This window comes from Oryx dammah, unplaced genomic scaffold (genome assembly GCF_014754425.2).
Source record: "Oryx dammah isolate SB20612 unplaced genomic scaffold, SCBI_Odam_1.1 HiC_scaffold_24, whole genome shotgun sequence".
Classification (NCBI taxonomy): Eukaryota; Metazoa; Chordata; class Mammalia; order Artiodactyla; family Bovidae; genus Oryx; species Oryx dammah.
Window position 1 is genome coordinate 32,999,058 of NW_024070208.1, and position 22,220 is coordinate 33,021,277.

A 22,220-nucleotide genomic window follows, 5' to 3' on the forward strand; every position below is an offset into this window, starting at 1 on the left:
CCAGTATAACGTGGTGCAGTGAGAGCCTCTGACTGCATCAGAGACAAATTGTGCTTGTCTGTTTTTGCCTATGTAGAGCCTCTTTTTGCCAATGCAGAAACTCAACTGGAAAAGCAATTACCACTTATTAATCAAGCTGATTTTAGGGCCTATTAATTAAACCTGCATCAGTTTTAAAAATCCATTATATTGTTGAGTATGCTTTCAAGAGACATTATCAGTAACTAGTAAAATACAAATTCTTTTTGTACTTTGTAATTTAAATGGGAAAGCACACCAAGAAATGACTTTGAGAAAGCTCATTAATTTCATCTCTGGCTCCATGCCACAGGACATGTTCTGTGCTCTGGATGGAGTGGACACTTCAGCAGTATCCTGGGCTCATTCCTTTCTCTGAGGCCTGGAAGCTGAGATAAAGCAAATCTGACTTTGTCACATAGTTGACTGTGAGCAGGGCATGGTCTCTCCAAACTTCATTTTTCTCATTTGCAAAATGGGGAAAATGATACTTAACTCACAAAACTTCTGTGAGTATGTACCAGGCTTCACGCAGCACCTGGTACAGGGTGGGCACTGGGTGTTACTTTAGGGTCCAGCTGAGATAATAGTTAATCGTGCAACTTTGAAGAAGTAGATGTAGTTTGCTTCCCTGGTGGCTCAGAGGTTAAAGCGTCTGCCTGCAGCGCGGGAGACCCCGGTTCGATCCCTGGGTTGGGAAGATCCCCTGGAGAAGGAAATGGCAACCCACTCCAGTATTCTTGCCTGCAGAATCCCACGGACTGAGGAGCCTGGTGGGCTTCAGTCCATAGGGTCACAAAGAGTCGGACACGACTGAGTGACTTTACTTACTTACCTACACACTGCCTTCCAGCATTTCTATGACAGTGAAAGCATCACTGTTTCTATGACTATTCTTATTATTGACAGGGGCTTGGGGAAGCTGAATGACTTGACCAAAGCTGACATGAAGGAACCAGCAGAGCCAAGACCTAGGTCTTCTGGCCCCAAGCCCTCTGTTCTGCTGCTTCACACCAATCCTCGCCCCCCAGGACACCCCTCCCACATGCTGCTTCCCCTCCTCAGGAGAGGACAGTTCCAGTTCTCGACTCTCCATGCAGCCACTAACGGCTCCCACTGCTGTGTATTCTGACTCCTGTTCCCTGAGGATTTGACGACGTCGACTGTGGCCTGTTTCAGTTGTTTGGCTCCAAGTCCTCCCAGGCTACCAAATGTTCAATAAATGTCTAATGAGTTCCATACTTCCGACCCTTCAAAGAACATCTGCTTATGAGAAAGCACACAGCTGTCCCCACATGAGAGAAAGACTAGTAACTGTTCAGCGACATTTCTTAGCGTTCTGGCTGCGCTGTGTGGCATGTGGGATCTTAGTTCCCTGACCAGGGATGGAACCTGTGCCCCTGCATTGCGAGTGTAGAGTCTTAACCACTGGACCGCCAGGTAAGTCCTGGTCAGTAATATTTCAGAAAAGTTGGAGCCCTAGCCTTTGCAGACTTAAAAAAGAAAACTTAATGAAAATTGAATTCCGGGGGATCTTTATATAATTTTGGCCTTGGGATTGTTGACGCACTAACTCCACGTCTGCTCATTTAAACACTCTGATCATGAGAGGTGAGGAAATGATTGGTCATGAAAGGACTTTAGATTTAACTTACCTGTGAGAACTAGGTCATATTATAAGTCTTAAGAAAAAGATATTTCCATATGGAGAGGACACTAATAATAATTAACATTTAACGTATGCTTATAAATTTGGTATGTTAAAAGGTTTACAAATACTGGGTTTTAAGTCAAGTTTAAGGTGCAATTGATACACAAATCACCAATTTAAACTGTATTTTGATGTGTTTTGAAAAATGTATAATGTGCACACAGACTCACCATACAATCAAGATTCTACCAAATGCTTTTATTGCTGAATATTTTATTTCACTGAATTTATCTTGTTGTTGTTCAGTCGCTAAATCATGTCTGACTCTTTGCAACCTCATGGACTGCAGCGCACCAGGCTTCCCTATCCTTCACCATCTCTTGGAGTTTACTCAGATTCATGTCTATTGAGTTGGTGATGTTACCTAACCATTTTATCCTCTGCCACCCGGTTCTCCTCCTGCTCTCAATCTTTCCCAGCATCAGGGTCTTTTCCAATGAGTCGGTTCTTTGCATGAGGTGGCCAAAGTATTAGAGCTTCAGCATCAGTCCTTCCAATAAGTATTCAGTGCTGATTTCCTTTAGGATTGGCTGGTTTTTTTCTCCTTGGTGTCCAAGGGACTCTCAAGAGTCTTCTCCAGCACTATAATTCAAAAGCATCAATTCTTCTGTACTCAGCCTTCTTTATGGTCCAACTCTCACATCTGAACACAACTACTGGCAAAGCCACAGCTTTCACTATGTGGACCTTTGCCGGCAAAGTGATGTCTCTGCTTTTGAATACACTGTCTAGGTCAGTCATAGTTTTCCTTCCAAGGAGCAAGCGTCTTTTAATTTCATGGCTGCAGTCACTGTCTGCAGTGATTTTGGAGGCCAAGAAAATAAAATCTGTCAGTGTTTACACTTTACCCCCATTTATTTATCTATTCCTCTATAAACAGACATCCATTTGTGGGCTATAATATAAAGGTGTTTTGAACATGTATCTACAGGCTACTGTGTGGATATGCTTTGATTTCTGTTGGTTAAATAACAAAGTGCGAGTCCAAGGTCATATGGTAAGTATACGTTTAACTTTATAAGGAACCATCGAATTGTTTTCCAGAGTGACTGTTCTAGTTTATATGCCCACCAGTAATATATGAGAATTCCAGTTGTTTCTTATCCTTGCCAACACTAGATTTGTTGGTCTTTTTTTCCCTCTTCTATTTATTTTTTTATTAAGGAAAAATTTAGAACCACTAAGATGCACCTGCTGAGTTCTGCAGGCTTTCACATTCACTTGTGCTGCAGAAATCAGGACACAGAACAGTTTCATCACCCAGAGAAACCCCCATATGTCCTTTTGTGGTCAATCACAAACTTGCCTGGTGCTCCTGTGGTTAAGACTCGCGCTTCCAAGGCAGGGATCGTGGGTTCAATCCCTAGTTGGGGAGCTGAGATCCCACACGTGGCAGCCAAAAGTTAAAAGAAAAAAACCCCCAAAACAAATCCCTTTCTCGCTCTTGTCCCTGCTGACCACAGTTTTGTTTTCTGACCTCGTGCTTCTGCCTCTTCCATTATGTCATACAGGCGGGCTCATGGGCATCCAATCAAAAGACCGTACACTTCAATTTTATACAGTGTGTGTGATTATACTTCTATTGAAAAAAAAAAAGCTGTCTTTGTAGAGTTTATCTTCAAGGAGTAGAAAAAGCATGACACAAGTATGTGTTGGTGACAATAAGTGCTATGCAGGAAAACAAAGCCACGCCAAGGGGTTGGGATGCTGGCTGGTGGGGAAGGCAGGGACAGGCCGAGTTTTACACAGAGAGCAAGTTGGGGGGTGTTGGGGGTGGGGGAGAGGGGAGCCTCTGATAAGGTACAATTCGAGCTGACCTCAGAGAGGTGAGGGAGAAAGCCAAGAAGCTGGAGAAAGACAGATGCAGTGGAACAGAAAGTGTCGAAGTCTCGAGACGACACCTGTGAGGCAGGCTCCAGGGACAGCCAGGGCTGCACTGGAGCTGGGGCAGGGGGCACACGGGAGGACGTCCAGGGCCTGGTGGGGACAGTTAGGGGTCTGGCTGTCTGGAGGCGGTGAGCAGAAAAGACGGGGTGCAGGGAAGGGGAGGTGTTGGCTAGGAGTCCCTTCAGGAAAAGTCGCATGTGGGGTGGACAGGGCTCACAAGCGGGCGTGTGTGTGTGAAGAGGCACCAAGGCTGCCATGTTACCCGGACAACTGGGCAGGAGGATCCGTCACGGAGGTGCAGGCGGGACAGTGGAGGCAGGAGTCTGCACTTGGATGTGCTCAGTCCAGAGAGAACCTAGTAACAGCTCAGATGTGCTGGTGAGGTCTAGGGTGGAAACCTGGGCATCACAGCCAGGGAGCAAGTGTGAGGAGGGAAGGCCTGGGATGGAGGGGAAAGGGACAGAAAACAGCTAAGTGTCAGAGGTGCTCTACAGAGACACGGGGCCAGGGGGCCAGCCAGAGAACCACGGCGGGCGTGTGTGTGTCATCTGTCACAGATGCAACAAAGTACAGGAATCTGCAGCCTGGGGAGGACACTGGCAAGCCTGGGCAGCACTACCCAGAGAACCCAGGTTGTTAAAGGAATAAAGGCATCTGAGAACCGTGTCCATGGAGTTTCCAGCACCCAGAGAGGAACCTGTTGTCATGGGTTTGGCTTTTTGAAGTTCATGCAGGAGGAAAAGACAGCGGAGCTGCCTTCTCTCCGAGTCACTTAGCCGCGACATTTGCTCAGGCTTTAGGGCAGTCTGGGGGCATTCTTCTTCCTGTGCAACCCTCAACAAGGGCATCAGAGCCAACTGAGGTCCTGGTTAAAATCAAAGACTCCGTGTTCCACCCAAGCCTACCGAATCAACCTCGGATACCAGCCCTGAGAAGATAGAAAGCTCTTGATGATTCTCGTGTGCATGAGTTTCAAAAGCACGGCACTGAGGGCAGGGAGAAAAAAACAGAAGACCATCAGAGTGGAAGGGAAATTCAGGTACAAGGTCTATGGAAGTGACCCAGAGGAGGGGGCCCTGCTCTCAGATCTGTGCCTTATATGAGTGAAGAACTAACAGGGAAACACAAACTTAGCTTCCAAAAATTATCCATCCGGTGAGAGTCAGGCCACTCAGTTTTAGGATCCCTCAGTTCTTAAAATGTTCTAGAATGTTTTTATTTCAATGCATTGAGTTTTAAAGAAAAGAATATGTTAGTTTTTTAATCTTCTGTATTTTGTGAAGGAGGTACTCCCTCTCAAATAATTATCTGAGATAAAACAAAATGGACTCAGCATAACACAGATTCTGGCATTATTCTAGAAAGGGAAGGCTCATGGTAATACTTTTCAGTTAGAAAAGTGTCTATTTCTCATCTTATATTATTGCACTAAGTGTATAGAGAAACTAATTTGTATCTAAACCTTAGGCCACCACTTCATTGTGGAGGCAGAAGATACTATCAATGAAAACACCTCAAAAGGTTTCCTCAGAGGCCACTTGTTATGGCACATTTTAAAATAAAACACTTGTGTGTACATAAAAATACTTGACTCCATATTTTGATTTATGAAAAATAAATTTATTACATAACACCTTGTTTTTAACAATGTTCAATTTTTTTAAATTCAGAATACTTGTGTCATTCATGTAAAATAGTTTGATACAGTACATTGTATGTTATAGGTTTTCTTTTTTCCTCAAAAACTCTAAGGCTCTCCTACTCCTTCTCCTTTGCTGAAGTAAGGGCACCCTAAACAACGTGCGAACAAGTTTTAAAAAAAGAAAATGAACTGAACGAAATTTTAGTAGCACTACACCAACCAGCTTTAAAATCAGGACAAAATATCTGAATCAGATGCCGCACCTTTTTAAGGAAGTTATCACTCATGCTTTTTTCATCTTAAAGCATGCTCACAAATCAGCAACACCAACAGGAAAAATAAAACACTGTCTATGACAATCATTTTAGATTGTTTGCTGAACCAAACAGGTTTATATCAATGACAACATATTTCATTACTATCAATAGCAGCTTTAATACCAGTCAAGTCATAGATTGAAAATAAAAACAAACTCAGAAGTTGGAAATTAATCTTTGGGAGTTTTGAAACCTTCCTGGAAAAACTATGTGGCTTCTTGTACTTTCCAAAACAATCCAAGCAATATTCTTGGTCAAAGAACACTGATTAATGTAGAAAATGAATCAACCCACTGATAAGACATTGAAATGAAAGGTGTACCGAAATCATCTCATGTTGAGTCTTGGTTACTTGGTTAATGTATACTGCATGTTTCAAGTACCAGTTAAACTTCTGTGTGTGTGTGTGTGTGCTATTGGTCAGGTAATGTTATTACACTGGAAGAATTCACCACATACGACGACAAATGCTTGCCCCTAGCACGTTTCACAGCTTCAACTGCTACAGACTGTCACTGAAAAAAATGCATTGGTCAGTCTGAACCATGTCAAGTAAACTATGGAAGTAGCGAACCCACAACACAAACTGTGCTAGCACTTTCTTCTCAAGCCCAACTCCAGACAGCGACAACGTGGAAGCCACTACCCCAGTCTGTGAAAAGCGGTGGAACTCGGCTACCGGACATCCGACTGCGTGGCTGCACAGTACATTCTCATGGCCCATCCCAGGCTCCCACCGAGAGCTGCAGGCGGCCTGCGGCACCGCGACAGTGCATGGACGGTGTCCGACGCAGCTCAGTACCGATGCGTCTGGTGGGAGTACTGTGGAGGCTGCTGGGAGGTAGTTGAGTACCCCATGCTGCTCTGCGGCTGTGATGTGCTTGGTCCGGGGTTGGGGTAGGCAGCATGCGGATTGGAACGCTGCAAAAGCAGAGGAAGAGGAGACGTGACTCGGCGTTGCTGTGGGCTGGCTGTACCCCAGGCCAGCAAGGCTTCTGTGTGTTTGAAACGTCACTTATTTTATGGCAGTAATGTCACTTATTTTACTGCAATAAGAACTTTAAAGGTCCTGTGCTAAGTATTGGCTTTAGAATTAAAATGACAAAACCCTTAAAATTTTTTAGTGTCAGTCTTTCTTTATGAAGGTCAGAAGTACTGCTGATAAAATAACACTAAAGTGAGTCTTACTCCTGTGCTGTGTGGTTCATTCTATTAACAGGAATGCCCTTCCATGCTATTTGTATCTACCTCATAAATAATTTGTCTGGGACATTTACTTGTGAACTCAATGATGTATACATAGAAGAAATTCAAAGCTAATCTACATACTTGTTTTTTCAATAGAAAACTCCCAACACCCATGCATGACTGAGGAATAAGAAATGAATACGACAAGAAACTATAGAATTATTTCTTCAGCATTAGATATTTTTATGCTCTATAAATTAATGAACCTTGTTTTTCAGCTACAAGCGATATACAAAGGTAAAGCTACAGTTATTGAAATGTAGGAAGAGTGGTATTCTCAATTCTAGAAGCAGCACAAGAGGTAGAGTCAAATACCTCTAGTTTCAATCAGTTATATTCTTATTCTCAGCCCTGCACGTCTCTCTCATGCTATTAGCTCCCCAAAACACACACTATGGAAGATTAACTATAATTTAATACTTTCCTCTTTCAAAGATATCTAATAAATCATGTAACTCGAAATTCCGCCAACCCTAGCAAAAACATTTTAAAGAGAGTGGACATGTAAAACTAGTCAGAAATACTATTTTTGAAATCACTCATAAAAACCACCACAATAATGTCAATCAACAGACACACAGCAGCATTTCCTTGGTTTCAGTGCAAAGGTTAGAGCCCCCCTGCCCCGCCCCGCTTAGGACGCACACCTTGTGTGCAAACACACCCATGTGCTCGTGTCCCAGGTGGGGAGGGAAGCAGCAACCATGAGCTCGCAAGACGCCTGCCTTGGAGCCCTTGTTTGCTGAGCTCACTGCAAGACAGCCACCACGCAGAAGTGATCCCCAGGGCTTGCTAGGTTGCACCCGCCATGAACCACGCAACGAGTTCTGATCTAATTCCTGACATGGAGTCACAGGCTCTGGGAGCCTTATCCATTTATTACAATCTCTCTCTTTCAGTAGGTAAATAATTCTCATGGGTCAAGTTTTCAGGACACTTCCACAGTGAATCCAGACCACATGGGAACAGGATCAGAACAAGGTATAGTTATCAGAACGGGTCTGTCTGTGAAGGAACTGCTGTTGTCACTGGAGAGAATGCACAGGGAGCCGCCTAGCAGGTCTGAGTCTGCGTCCTGAGTCCACCCTGGCTTGAGGGGTGAACGAGGGAAGGGGCTCAACCTCCATGAACCCCAGTTTCCTGCCAATAGTGCCCACCTCACAGCTATCATACTGCCTGGAGAAAGGAAGGTCTGTCCCACACTGACAGAAGAGCTGGCACACATAAGTCTTGACAAGCTCTTCCTATGATCGCATCACCCCCAGCACCACCACTGACACTCAGCAAGTACTCACTGCACACTGTGAACACTACTAAGAGTTTTAAGGAAGATAATGAACACAGTGACTGGTGTCATCTATCAAACGACTGTCAGTCTGGCTGGCCACTGCCATTAGCTCATACTGTCTCATTTCATCCTGACTGCAGCCTCACACTGACCATCACCCACATCCGACAAATGAAGATACTGAGAAGATCTGAACCACCCCCTTGAGGCTGGACGGGGTTGCCGAAATGAGACCCACCACTTCCTGAGCACCCCCCTGGGCCAGATGCTGTGGGTCACCACAGCTGCCCCACGGCAGCGGCAAGGTAGGTGTGCCCGGCTCATGATACAGATGAGAAACTCGAGCCATGTCCAGGGTCATAGAGCCAACCAACAGCAGAATTTAGGTCCAATCACCCCACGTCTGGCTAAGCCCCCCTACTGTACCACCGGGCACCTTCCACGCCCACAGCTCTTCCCGTCAGTGTGTTGGCATACACGGGCAGGTCTTCTCTTAGCTACGCCGCATTTCCCAGTGCTCACAAGCCCACAGGCAGTACTGACACGCAGGTCACTGAGAGACAGCCTGAGTACCTGATAGTCTGAGGTCATGATCAGTCCACCTGAGGTAGTGGTAGGAGGGACGACTCTCACTTTCTTCAACGGGGGTCCCTGGGTGTGACTGCTGTCTTGGTTCCCTGGGTGGCCGGTCCCATTCGTGTGGTTATTGCCCGGCTGCTGCTGCTGGTTCTTCTCAATTGGTTAAACAGAGAGACAAAGCTCAACTCAGAGGGAGAACCAAAGATGTCCATGCCAGAAGTCACAGGAGCACCAAACGAAGCCAGATGCCAAATGTACTTTAATACTTACTTTGTCTCCTTTGTCATCAGGTTCTTCTTCTGTTAGAAATTCTCGTTTGGGGTAAGGGATCTGACAACCGGCAAAAACACTGATCACAAGAAAAAAGAAAAAGAAAAATAATTTCTGGTATACTAACCAGTATTTCAAATGCTGTGTGTAAGTGGTTTCTTGCTTTCCTCTTTTAGTCTGGACTCTACCCCCCATCTGTGATGTAATAAGCATCTTTCGTGTAACTGTGACCCAGCAAGTCCCTTCTAACCACTGCCATGAGGGCAGGCCATGGAGGGCGGCTCCCTGTATAAATAATAACACTCCGATAGGACTCTGATTTCTTCTTTGATCACAGTGGTCCTCTTTTATCATCACAAACAAGAGATAGATTCTGGCAGGAATGTGATTAGTCAAACAAAAATTTCTCTTTTACTCTCCATGCTACATTTAAAAGGAAAGAAAGAATGAAAAAAAAAAAAGAAAGAAAGAATGGAAACACAAATGTACTTGGGGATGGAGTTTGCAACCGTAACTGCAAGCAGTGAGGCAGACAGTGTGTGGAACCAACCCACCACTAACCAAATGACAGAGGCAAATGATGCCAGCACCGTGCCAGCTGTAAAACCTGAGGACACTGCCGTCATCAGAGCTCACTTTCTGCCTCTCATAAGGATTCCCCTGGGTCCCCATAAGAGCGATGGTGACTTAGAGCTGACAATTAGAGGAAAGCAGGCACCAAAAATGTCTATAGAGCTGGTGAGTGAACAAACTGATCACTTACTCTGATGTAGGAAGCGGGTCTTCTAGGAAATAGGGATCCTGCATAGCCTGTTCTGAGGTAATTCGCTTTATTGGGTCCATGGTAAGCAACTTCTGAAGCTGAAACCACAAGTCATAAACACATCACTGTTTTACTTCTCATAGTCATACCTGTGGCACATTGTGGGATGCATTTTTTTAAATTAATAATACCTCAAAATAGGGAGAGCATTTATTGCCCCAAATTACTCCCCACTCCAAGCTCCCCAAATATTCCACATAATGTAATAATTCACATTTTAGTCATTCTAATATTCATTATCTCAGTTGGTTCTCCTGTAAGAAGTAACTGAACTCATGTCTTCTTATTCTAAACCAACGATCTTTTCCCTACTTTATCTAAATTGCTATATCCAATTTAGAACAGGACTAAAATTCTTCGAGTTATTATTTTTCTATTAAAGGGAAAACTTGTAATATAAATACACTAGTCACATGTGGCTATTCAGATGTAAATCCAAATGAATCAAAACTATATTAAATTTAAAAAGTCAGTTTCTCAGTCCTATCAGGTCCCTTTCTAAAGCTTGGCAGCCACTCACGGCTCAGGACTGCGCTACTGGACAGCAGGGATGGTCGGACAGCAGTGCGCACCAGTCTACAGACAGACGCAGGGACTGGCGCAGAACCACAGAGTACAGGGGTGTGCTTATGAGTGGAGCCTCTAAGGAGACCGCCCGGCTTCAAATCCTGACCTTATGTTTATTAGCTGAGTGACTCTGAAACAAGTTACTTAACCGCTTTGTAAGCCGGTTTGTCAAAGCGGGGTTAAAAACAGTACCTTTTATCGATAAGTTTATTTTCAGAATTAAATGAGTTAACATGTAGAAAGCAACTATAATGGTGCTGGGCACAAAGAAAGCACTATATAAGTCTTAGCCATTACTATCATCATCATCATAACTAATATTATAGAAATGTCACACAAATGTGAAAATTCAGTATCTTCTGGTTGAAAAATAATTTACTGAAGGCTCTATGAAGTAGAATATTTGATGTAACATGTTATTTAAGATAGTATCTAAATGGTGGTCTCTTGGCTTATAATCTCTGACCTCACACCATGATTTCCAGGCTTCAGAATACTCCAGAATCAGCCCGGGAGCACTTCCTAACAGCCCCAGATGACTCTGGTGCTGCTGGACTAGGACACACTCTGAAAACCATGGAACATGTGGAGACAGTGGGAGATGAGACAACTGAGAACAAAATGGCAGAGGGTATGTTTAAATGCAGATGAAATGCTGAGATGGTGAGAGTTTAATTTCAATGAGCTGATACTTCAGTAGAAGCATAATTTTATTTTGAGACTGAAAGGAAAAGCATGGGTTTGCTACTTAAAACACTCAACAGGTTTAATGAAATTACATTAGAGCTTTCAGATGGGTCTATGCAAGACAGTTACCCTAGAAAAGACAAGCAGGTGAGTGGAAAAGAAAGATGGTCTCCGGAGTGTCAGTGGTGGGGGTAGTGAGAGTCCTCAGGCTAGAAGGAGCAGCAGTGAGCAGGAGGGTGGTAAGGCAATCCCCCTGAAGCGGGATTTCTGCTCGACCACTGTCACTACTATTTTGTTAGAATAAATAAGGCCGTAACTTTGAAGGATCTAACTTACCTTCCAATTTGGGCACTAATATGGTCAGTTGAGCACTGTCTTTTAAGTTGCTGATTAGATATGAAATGTATGATACAGGACATGATAAAACATTACTGCAGAAGTAGAACAGTAGAAGGAGAAGAAAAAGCAGAAATGGAAGAAAAATTTGCCAAGTGGCGTGGTACTAAAGGAAATTTTAATCCTTTCAAAGTAGAAATTCCTGTTTAATGAACTCATTTAAATATACTGGGAAAAAAGGATTGAAAGAATTTTAAGCCAAGCAAAATACAACTTGCTTCCCTCAATCCTCCTTTATATTACTTTCTTTTGAAAAACATAAAACTAAAAAACATTTTTAATTGCTATAATGTAAAAATGGAAATTTCATTGTAAACAAATTTGACAACAGTTGACTATAATGTCAAAAGTCACCTTGAGAGTGCACAGCTAGATCCTAGCTCAAATCATGTTTCTACTATGCACTATCTACACGCTGCATCTCTCATACTCTTCCAGAAAAAGGACACGATGCACAGCGTCCCTGAAGGACCTTTAACAGCTAAGTTTATAAGTGGCACCTTGGGAATTAAAATTCTATAAACAACCTTTCAAAGGACTGAAATAATAAATAATCTCTAAACCTTATTTCTGAACAGTAAGACTGTTTTCATTTTGATTCTTTGAAATTTTAAAATAACTGATGAAAACCAATAAACAGAATTTTAAAAAAGTGACAGACTTGGTTCAATGACCGTCTACAGAAAATTAAATGTAACCAAACATTAAGGCTGTCAAACCTGGGTTTGGAAAAACCTGGGTTTTGATATCATTACTAGTAGGCACCGACAAGAACTCTCCTTTAGTATTACTATTAAAGAACTCTAAGAATACTGAGTAACCACAGAAATTGAGTCAAAAAAGTCAGGTTGGGTTAAACAGGTGGGAAAAATATAGTTCATTAGTATTGTTCTCTAAAACTTACCAAGTGGAATGCTTTACTATCTGGTTTAACTTTATGTTTTTCCATATACTTGATAAGGCTGCAGTTGGTATACCTGAAAGAGAAACACTATGAAATATCTATATTAGATTTGAGATTAATTTTACATTGGGTAAAATTCTCTGAACAGAATTATTTTAATCATAACCAATACAGAACATACACTGAAAATGATATTAAATCAATTTTACACTTCATTCAGGACTCCCATGAGTCACTTTTAAGTGGACACCACTGATTAAATGCCAAGATAATTTCATGAATAACATACAGACTGCTTAGCTTTTGTTCACATGAATGCTATCGCAACAATGATCTTAAATAACATATGGGTCAAGAGTTGAACTCAGCCTACTAGTAAGCTTAAAATAAATACAAATTTTTAAAACACTGTCATATGTCATATAGGTCTGTAAACTGCATGTCCCAATCCCCTGATCCTGCTGTAAAAATAGATAAACTATTCCTTCTTCTCTATTAAAAAACTTGTTTAAATTTACAACCCAACCCAGGAGGAGGCGGCAGGTGGCTACTAGCAAAGATTGGTTTCTTTCAGTCTCTTACTGCTTCAGTTGTGATACCCTTCACAGACGCAGAGCTTCCAGAAAGTAACAAATATGCAAAGAAATGAACTGACTTTTTTCCTCATAGCCAAATCAGCTGCTGATATTAGATATTCACCTTCTTGTATCACCATTCAAACATCTTAAGAAATGAAGACTACCACAATGCAAAGATATTTATTACAGTAAATAAGTAAAATTATTTAACAGACTAGTCTTCTGTCAAGTATTCTATCATGCTGAGTATTCAATCTTATCCTGAGTATTCTAGAAAAGCAAAAATCAACAGTCTATTTTCTTGCCAACTTACGTATTTCTTCTGAAATCTTTCATTAATGTTGAATGTTCAGGCATCTTTTTTATATCTTCCCAATCTTTATCTGTGAAACACATTGATACAATTTTATATTGTCTAGGTTCCTATTATTAAGAACTTTAATAAAGGTGACTTAAATTCTCATTACATGTCCTACATTTTAACCTCCCTGAAAGCACAGACTGTGAATAAATGGTGAGCTGCAGTAAACATCTTTAACTGTAAATGCATTCTCCATACGCTGTGTTCTCTCTTGTTTTGTCTAAAATTTTTAAATGTCTATTTTCTCTATGTTTTACTATAAGTTATCTCAGTTTCTATACTAAGACACCAACAAGTTAAAAACAAATATTTCCATTATTAAATACTTCTATTTTTATCTGTAAAACCACTTTTGTCCCACCATGTCTTGGTTAATCCAGCAACCGATCTTTTCAACAATAAATGCAGTATCTTCCCCCTCAGCAGCTGTAAGCTGTCCTTTTTATATGGCCCTCCTTACGCTCCCCTTATTAAATACACTGCTTTACATGGTAATCAAGGTAAGCAGTTACAGCTGTCTGAAACACAGAGTCGGATGTACGAGCATATGAACAAGTCAGCTAGTACCTGGGCTAGTTTCAATAATAATAACAAAAGCAACCCCAGCTACCGGACCCATCAGGTGGAAACGTCTTGGTCAGTTTTGCTGACATTAGAGTTACTCAAACACCAGAAGCGGTTTGAGAAGCCTGCTATCCCCATTGGAGGCGTTACTTAGAGTCCACAGGTGTCCACATTCTACCAGGTAGCTTCGTGGCACCTCAGCTTTTAAATGACCTCCAGAGGTTAGCTTCTCTCTCAACTGGCTTATAAAAATATCTGCTATCTAGCCTCCAGATACCACATATTGTAAACTAAATACATACTTTAAACTCCTAAAGGGAATTTTCTCCTTGACTACTTCCTTGTTCCAATTTCTTTATTTCTGTCAATTTCTCAAGTAGAAATCCTGAGATAATCTTTTATTTTTTTCTTCCAATTACAGGCTTACTCTAAAAAATTATACCATTATCCTTTCTTCTCCACTCAAATCACTTTACACTTGGGAGTACTGCTGCAGGTAAAAGCTGGTTTCCTGACTTCAGTTACCCCTCTTAAATTTTTACATACCCCTGCCATAAAAACCATTCTAAAGTAGAACACAAATCACAGCACTAGTTCTCAAGAACTTATCATAGATTCTCCTTCTTTAGCACATCAAATCTAAATTCTATTGCCTGGTTTTCAGATTCCCTATAAGCGGATCCCAAATGTGGAACCACACCCTAAGAACCATTTCAGAACCATCTCCTGTGGAGGCCGCCCCTCCTCCAAGCCCCTGTAAGTCAGGCTCCTTCCCCGGGGGACCCCTGAATTGATGAGTGCATTCAGAAGTGGGAAGAAAAGGCCATTCTTCTCCATCTACGCAAACTACTCCTATTCTTTCACCATTCTACTTAGAGCAGCTCAATGTCAACTCCAAGAGGGCAAGAATCACGTCTGTTATATCAACAATATTTTACACTTAACACAGTGCCTGAAACATGGCAGGTGCTCAATAAATCTTTAGTGAATAAATGAAACTCCCATCTCAACAAAGCAATTTTTGTAGAAATGTTGGTCAATTCTGGACAAAGGTAGCTACTTTGACTTACTGATAATTAAGGGGAATGTGGAATTATAACTCTCAGATATTTCTGTATTAGTTTTGAGCCACTGACCTGAGAAAAATTCCTAATAAGAAACAACGTATTGTTTCTGATTATTATTTCAATAAGTTATTGATATTTTAAATTATTAACAAATATTTATTAATAATAAACTTACTGTTTATCATTTCAATAATAAGTACTTGACTAGCCAAAACTATGCAGGCGTTTCAAATGGAGAGTAATGGACTTCTGTTCTGCGGCACAAGGACTGGGCTGGGGCTGGAGCTCTAAAGCCCGTGACGAAACGCCCCAACAACCACCTCCCAGTGGCAGTTAGAGCAGGCCTGCTTGCTGTGCAGGGCTGGGCCTTCACTCACATCCTGCCTGTTCTAACTGGAAAGAATGTTCTTACTGACAAGGGTTATAGAGCAAAAAAGGCTATGATTCAATACAATGTGTTTCAAGTAGAAACAGTCTTCAAAATCTGTATTCAAATACCAAACAATGACATTATTATTAAGTGCTATCAGACAAAAAGACATGCTCCTGAATTCTATTCAGTTGCCAACGGTGAGAACTAAAGGCACTTTTTAAACACAGATATTACAAATATTTTATCATTTTAAATATTAAACAAAACAAAACCAAAAACCAAAATGAAACAAAAATACACTCCTCAAATTCAAGAAACCCATAAATATTTTTATGCTAATATGTGAACTCTACAAATTTTGCTATTTCTATGGGTCTTTGATTAATGCAAGTCATAAATATAAAGAATTGAGTAAGAGTAGCTTTCATCAGCTAAAAATACACATCCTTTCAATGAAGACATCTAAGTTCAAACAACAGTGATTTAAAAACAAAAACAAAAATATAATGTGTACCTGCAGGAAATCCCATTACATTGAATATTCTGTCCAGCTGGTCATGGTGATAAGGATTACTAGTTTTGATGTCCTCTTGTCGACAGTGAAATATTGGTTCTGACGTTAGTAGTTCTGCAAATATACACCCTATAGCCCAAATATCTTTAAAACAAAAACAAAAACAAAAAAAAGAAAAGAAAAAAAAAGAAAGGAAAAAAGAAAAAGAAAGGAGGAAAATAAAGTGGTTCTTTCCAAAAGAAAAGGCATCTTTATCTTGGCAGGGAGTGTTTTTTCATTCTTTTTCTCCCCTAATAAGTCATATTAAATCCTAAGCAATTATAAATATAAAAAATATTGTTTGTAAATATATATTCCCACCCCATCCACCCATATTTCATTCCTTGTTATACCTCCATCCCACCCAGTGGTTTCATTCCAAGTTCAATCAAATTTGTTATCTAAAATTTTTGGTGAGTTTAAGTGCTTCAAACATTACCTTATCTGTGAAATACATACAAAGCTGCACACAGAGCATAGGAACCATAAATAAATAAAACTAAACAAACAAGCAAAAAAACAAACAGAAAACCCAAACAGCCTTGGAAATCAGGCATACTTGCTGAAAACAATCAGCACCGTTTTTGAGGTAAAAAACATTTTTTATTTTTTATCTAGTTTATGGACTTATTAGCTTGTAAAGTTTAATAATTATCCTCCTGTGTTAGCACTAGTTAGCAAGGTGCTGTTCCAACAGGAAAAAGATGATGTCTGACCTCAAATATTCTAACAAAATAGCATTTCTCCTGAAAGGACTTTCCGTTCAAAGGGTTTCTTCATGCTATCGCAGTGTCAGACTTGGCAAGTTTAGGTGTTTAAAAGACAAGAAAATATGGGGCAAAATACTACCTTTCAACAGGCACAGAGGCTATAACTTACTTCATAAGAATTATTTAAAAGCCAGGCAAATGGATTCCTCTGTATACAATTTTCCTTCACTTACTTTAAGATACAGGCTAACTTTCATTCATATTAAATTCCTACTAACAGAATTATTAGAAGATAAATATGCCAATTTATAATCTGAAGCTGCAGATACTCCATCTCTACCCTTAACAAATCCCTAAACCAACAATGGCAACTTCCCTACACTCAGGACGGTGCTGTGCACACAGCAGACAGTAAACGGTGTCTCACGTAACCAATACCTGTGGCAAACATAGAAACTATGTGCAGTGAAAGTTGCTCAGCCGACTCTTTGTGACTCCATGGGCTTTACAGTCCTTGGAATTCTCCAGGCCAGAATCCTGGAGTGGGTAGCCTTTCCCTTCTCCAAAGGGATGTTCCCAACCCAGGGATCGAACCCAGGTCTCCCACATTGCAGGTGGATTCTTTACCAGCTGAACCACAAGGGAAGCCCTAAATAACTATAAGAGGGCAGTTAAAACCACTGTTAAAGCTGATTATTCAGACCTGTTAATAATGGTCACTTAAATAGAAACTGAAGAAAAAAAATGTCAATTAATAAATAACTGGGAATTCCTAAACTCTAAAACTGGGATATACATATTTCATCTAAAATTACCACACTTATATTTCAAAATAACTAGTTAACCCTCTATTACTTTAAGATTACAGGCAAGACTATAAGCAAGTGATTTCAAAAATGGCACCATCTGCTCATCAGTTTGTTCCCCCATCAGAGAACCAAATCAGGCCAACACCACGTTATGAAAAAGTCTCAAGAAATATAAGCCAGGATATCTTCGTTTCACCATCAGAAAGTAAATGGGAAAGTTAATTATTTTGTGATTATTCTTTTTATGCGGGAACCCCACAGAAAGGTGACCTTTGATCGTCTCAATCCAAGGGAAGAAGGTAGGCAAGCTAAGGGGGGTCACTGAGAGGGCCTGTGGGTCAGTGTGCATCTTTAAAACCCTACTCATGGCACCCAAGAGACACTGTGTCCACTCAGCCTGATAATGAAAACCCCAACAAAGAAAATAAAGCATGTAAAGGAAGATGAACAGTAAGTAAATAGTTTAGCCACCCTCACTCGACACTGCTTTAAAAGAAAAGTCAAGAAAGCAGGAAAAATACTGAAACTTGTTTAACTTTACCCTATATAACTTCTCTCTTCAGGTCTTTTCTATTATCTTTCACCTGTTATCAATTTCACCATCCTTCCCTCCTTCAAATCCTGACCCAGTCAATAATCATGAATTTGAGTTCGCTGATCAGGCTGTTACTTCAGATAAATTTCCGAATCTTTGTCAACAAGTCTCTCCTACCTTGCCTATTTTTTCAGATTGTGCTGAATTCATAAGAAAATCCTTTCTTGCTCACCTAACTGTCAAATTTCTTCTAGAAAAACTTTTCAAATTAAAAACACACAAACCCCATATACTTCTCAAATTCTGTAATGCTCGTGTGTAGCTACAGAGCTAACCAGGCAAAGTAGACACCAACTAGCAGGCTATGCAGACCCAAATGGGGGGAAGGAGAGATATAGATTAAATTTGTTTTAATCAGTAATTATAAGCCTTTACCTTAATGCAAGAGTAAATTCTCATTCTCCCCGTTTTATTGAAGTTTGTATGTTAGAAAAACTTTTAAGACTGCCCTAGTGACAATTAATTAAAGAGTTGATTCCCCTCTTTCACCCTTCTCCACAAAGTCAACCAAACAACACTCGAAACTGAATTAAACTTTGTCCCCATGAGTAACGAGCCTATCTCCGTTGACTAATCTATCATCTTCTCTCAGGTTTAATGACTCGGCTAGCAGTTTCCTACAAGGCAGTGAATGACCACAGCACTAAGACCTATTTGCAACAAGGCTGGGAACAGGCGGGCTCATGTGCTCAGATTTCCCCCACACTCTCCTGCTGCCTGTTAGTACCTTAGTATTAACACGACCCACCTAACTCCACTGGCAGGTTTAAGCCTTCTCAGTGATGTCACTAAAATGAACATATTCAGCTAATAATATGTAAGTTCAACCACAAAGGTTTCTCTATCTGCTTCAGGAAGTCCAAGTGCTAGGGAAGTGCATTGACAGTGGTCTGGAGGCCCTGCTGAGAACCTCACTGCACCCCTAGGCTACCCACCTGGGGAGCAGGAAGAACGTAATGGTGCAAGAGAGACTGGAAGCAAGGTAGAAGTTTCTTTTTTCACTTGTGGATTCTAGTCTTTATCCTTAAAATGTATATAAAAGTGATTTATGTATGATTTCTGTCTCTCAAATGAAAAAGCAATCTGTAAGATCTTACATCATTACTTTTTTGATCCAATTTTTTTAATGCAGTTATCACTTTAGTTTTTTATATTACTACTAAAATTTATATTTTTTTTATTAAAGGATAATTGCTTTACAGAATTTTGTTGTTTTCTGTCAAACTTCATTGGAAGAAAGCATCCTCTAGAACTGCTCTGGGCCAGGCCAGGCGCTCGTGGGGACTGGCATGGACCTTGGTCTCAGTTACTGCCCCACGTGAGTCCCCTGTGCTCTTCCCACCCCAGAAGGCAGTGGAGTCTATCCAAGGGCACAGAATGCTTAAAGTTAAAGGGACCCGAGAGATGATTTAGTCTAAATCCTTGTCTTCAGGAAACGAGGCTGTGAAGGACACATTGTCCTCAGTCCCCCATAGTGGCAGAGCTAAGGTGACAAGTCAGAGGGGCCAGGCTTCTGCTGTTCAAAGACGGCAACATATTTTCCACACATATTCATTCTGTTCCTCAAATGGATGGAGGTCCCTTAAGAGGAAACGACATAATTTCCATTCATTTTGGTTCCTCTTAAGTTTTAAAAAGCCTAATAGCTATCCAATAACTTTTGATGTTAATGAGGAGGAATGCCTCTTACAACCCAAAATAGGTACCCATTTGAACAAGGGAATCTATCTAATAGCTGGTGAGTCCAGCTCTGTGATGAATAGCCCTGACCTAGAACTGGTAAACTGCTCTGGAGGGTAACAGCTTGTTCAGATCTCAATGCTCACAATGAAAAATGGGTTTCTTAAGAAAAAAGAAAAAATAAATGATGAGCCAGAGTCACAAACCTATGTGATAGTTTATTTTTTCTTCAATTTGTATCAATTCAGTCTCAAGTTTTCCATTAATAGCAGCTACAAGTTGGTAATTACTTTCTTATTTGTATAGTCTTTAAATATGTCTTACCAAAAGACATATTTAAATATTCGTTTTCTAGGTGGAAAAAAAAAATCTAAATATTCATTTTCTAGGTGGAAAAAAAAAGTGATGTATGATATTAGTTTACATGCTTAAGCATTTAGAATACACTTACAAAAAAGATAATCATATATATGTTTAGGTAGTAATATACATTGAAAACAGGACTAGCTTCAGTAATCTTTACTTTTCCTCCTAACAAGGCTGTATACTGTCACCCTGCTTATTTAACTTATATGCAGAGTATATCATGAGAAACGCTGGACTGGAAGAAACACAAGCTGGAATCAAGATTGCCGGGAGAAATATCAATAACCTCAGATATGCAGATGACACCACCCTTATGGCAGAAAGTGAAGAGGAACTAAAAAGCCTCTTGATGAAAGTGAAAGTGGAGAGTGAAAAGTTGGCTTAAAGCTCAACATTTAGAAAACGAAGATCATGGCATCTGGTCCAATCACTTCATGGGAAATAGATGGGGAAACACTGGAAACAGTGTTAGACTTTATTTTGGAGGGGGGGGCCTCCAAAATCACTGCAGATGGTGACTGCAGCCACGAAATTAAAAGACACTTACTCTTTGGAAGAAAAGTTACGACCAACCTAGATAGCATATTCAAAAGCAGAGACATTACTTTGCCAACTAAGGTCCGTCTAGTCAAGGCTATGGTTTTTCCTGTGGTCATGTACGGATGTGAGAGTTGGACTGTGAAGAAAGCTGAGCGCCGAAGAATTGATGCTTTTCAACTGTGGTGTTGGAAAAGACTCTTGAAGAGTCCCTTGGACTGCGAGGAGATCCAACCAGTCCATTCTGAAGGAGATCAGCCCTGGGATTTCTTTGGAGGGAACGATGCTGAAGCTGAAACTCCAGTACTTTGGCCATCTCATGCGAAGAGTTGACTCATTAGAAAAGACTGATGCTGGGAGGGATTGGGGGCAGGAGGAGAAGGGGACGACAGAGGATGAGATGGCTGGATGGCATCACTGACTTGATGGACGTAAAACTCCGGGAGTTGGTGACGGACAGGGAGGCCTGGCGTGCTGCAATTCATGGGGTCGCAAAGAGTCGGACATGACTGAGCGACTGAACTGAACTGAACTGACTTTTTAGAAAATAAAATATTTTATTTTGGAATAATTTTAGATTTGTAGAAAGGCTGAAATAATAGCACAGAAAAGTCCCATATCTAATAATCTACCTTATTTTTCTATACAGTAAAATGTGATCTCAAAGCAGATACGAAGATTAGTGAACATAAAAGGTTTTATGAAAAACAACACATTGACTTCAAGATTGCTATGAGGGAAAGAGTACAACCATCACTCCTTTCCCCTCTGAATACACACTGAAGTGACAGCAAAGCCCCAATAACACAGAGCACGGAAAGAGACCATCAGGGATTCCCTTGGCAAGGAACCTCTTCTCACCCGGGCCATGCAGGCTCCAGCGGTGACAGCTGGGCATGGCCCACCCAGTTAGGGGATTTCAGACACTGCATACAGCTACTACCAGGACGGGGAAGGTGGATGGTGTGACCAAGGAAGTTCTCCCTGAAGAGGGAGAATTGTGACTAAGACCTGGATGAAGACATGTGTGCAGACCTGACTGAGCAGAGATACAGATAAAAACATTTCTGGAAACAGTTAGGAGAAGGCCCCAGTCCACAGTATTATTGTTGGATGGGAAGCAGATGTGTCCTGCACAACTCAGGGAAGATTCTGTATTTGGAAATGTCAAATACAAAGACTATATTTTGAACTGTGGACCACACCCCCCGCCCCCACCCCCCACTTCCCAAATGCCCTGAGACTACCAGGTATACAAAGATTGGGCTGAAAGTTGGAGGATTCTTCCCTAAAGAATCTGAAAGTCCTCAGGGCAAAGACTTGCACATGCTGGCATTTAGGGTTCTCCATTAATGGCTGCTCTTGGCTGGATCACTCTAAAGTAAAGCCTGCCAGCCTCGGAGCTCTCTGATCCATGCATACTAAGTTCCCAAGCGGCGTTCTGTAACCTGAGTCTTCAATACAAAGAGACATCAAGGGTCAACAAACAGTTGAAGAATACTAGCCACATGAAAGGGAGACTAAGACAAATAATGAAGAGAGTGACTACAAAGAAAACACAGAGAACAAGAAAGGGTTCTTAGAAATTAAAAAGACAAAGGTAGAAAAACATGAGCAGGAAAGTGGTATAAAGGATACCAGTCCAAGAAATCCGACATCTGCCTACACTCAGCTTTGGAAAGAGAGAAGT

General features: G+C 41.0%; 1 protein-coding gene across 3 annotated transcripts in view; it reads right to left on the reverse strand.

Annotated features, from left to right (window-relative positions):
* Nucleotides 1–5,214: 5,214 nt before the first annotated feature.
* Nucleotides 5,215–22,220, reverse strand: part of CDK8 (cyclin dependent kinase 8) — a 76,322-nt gene continuing 59,316 nt past the window's right edge. For 2 of the 3 annotated variants that reach the window (XM_040266766.1, XM_040266769.1), the window contains 7 exons: nt 15,795–15,938; nt 13,229–13,298; nt 12,338–12,410; nt 9,724–9,821; nt 8,961–9,039; nt 8,685–8,843; nt 5,215–6,496 (listed from right to left, as the gene is read on the reverse strand). In XM_040266766.1, coding sequence (XP_040122700.1) covers nt 6,371–6,496; nt 8,685–8,843; nt 8,961–9,039; nt 9,724–9,821; nt 12,338–12,410; nt 13,229–13,298; nt 15,795–15,938 — 749 coding nt within the window. In that variant the 3' untranslated portion in view covers nt 5,215–6,370. The remainder of the gene's footprint in view (nt 6,497–8,684; nt 8,844–8,960; nt 9,040–9,723; nt 9,822–12,337; nt 12,411–13,228; nt 13,299–15,794; nt 15,939–22,220) is intronic. The other variant, XM_040266767.1, reaches the window with a different exon arrangement.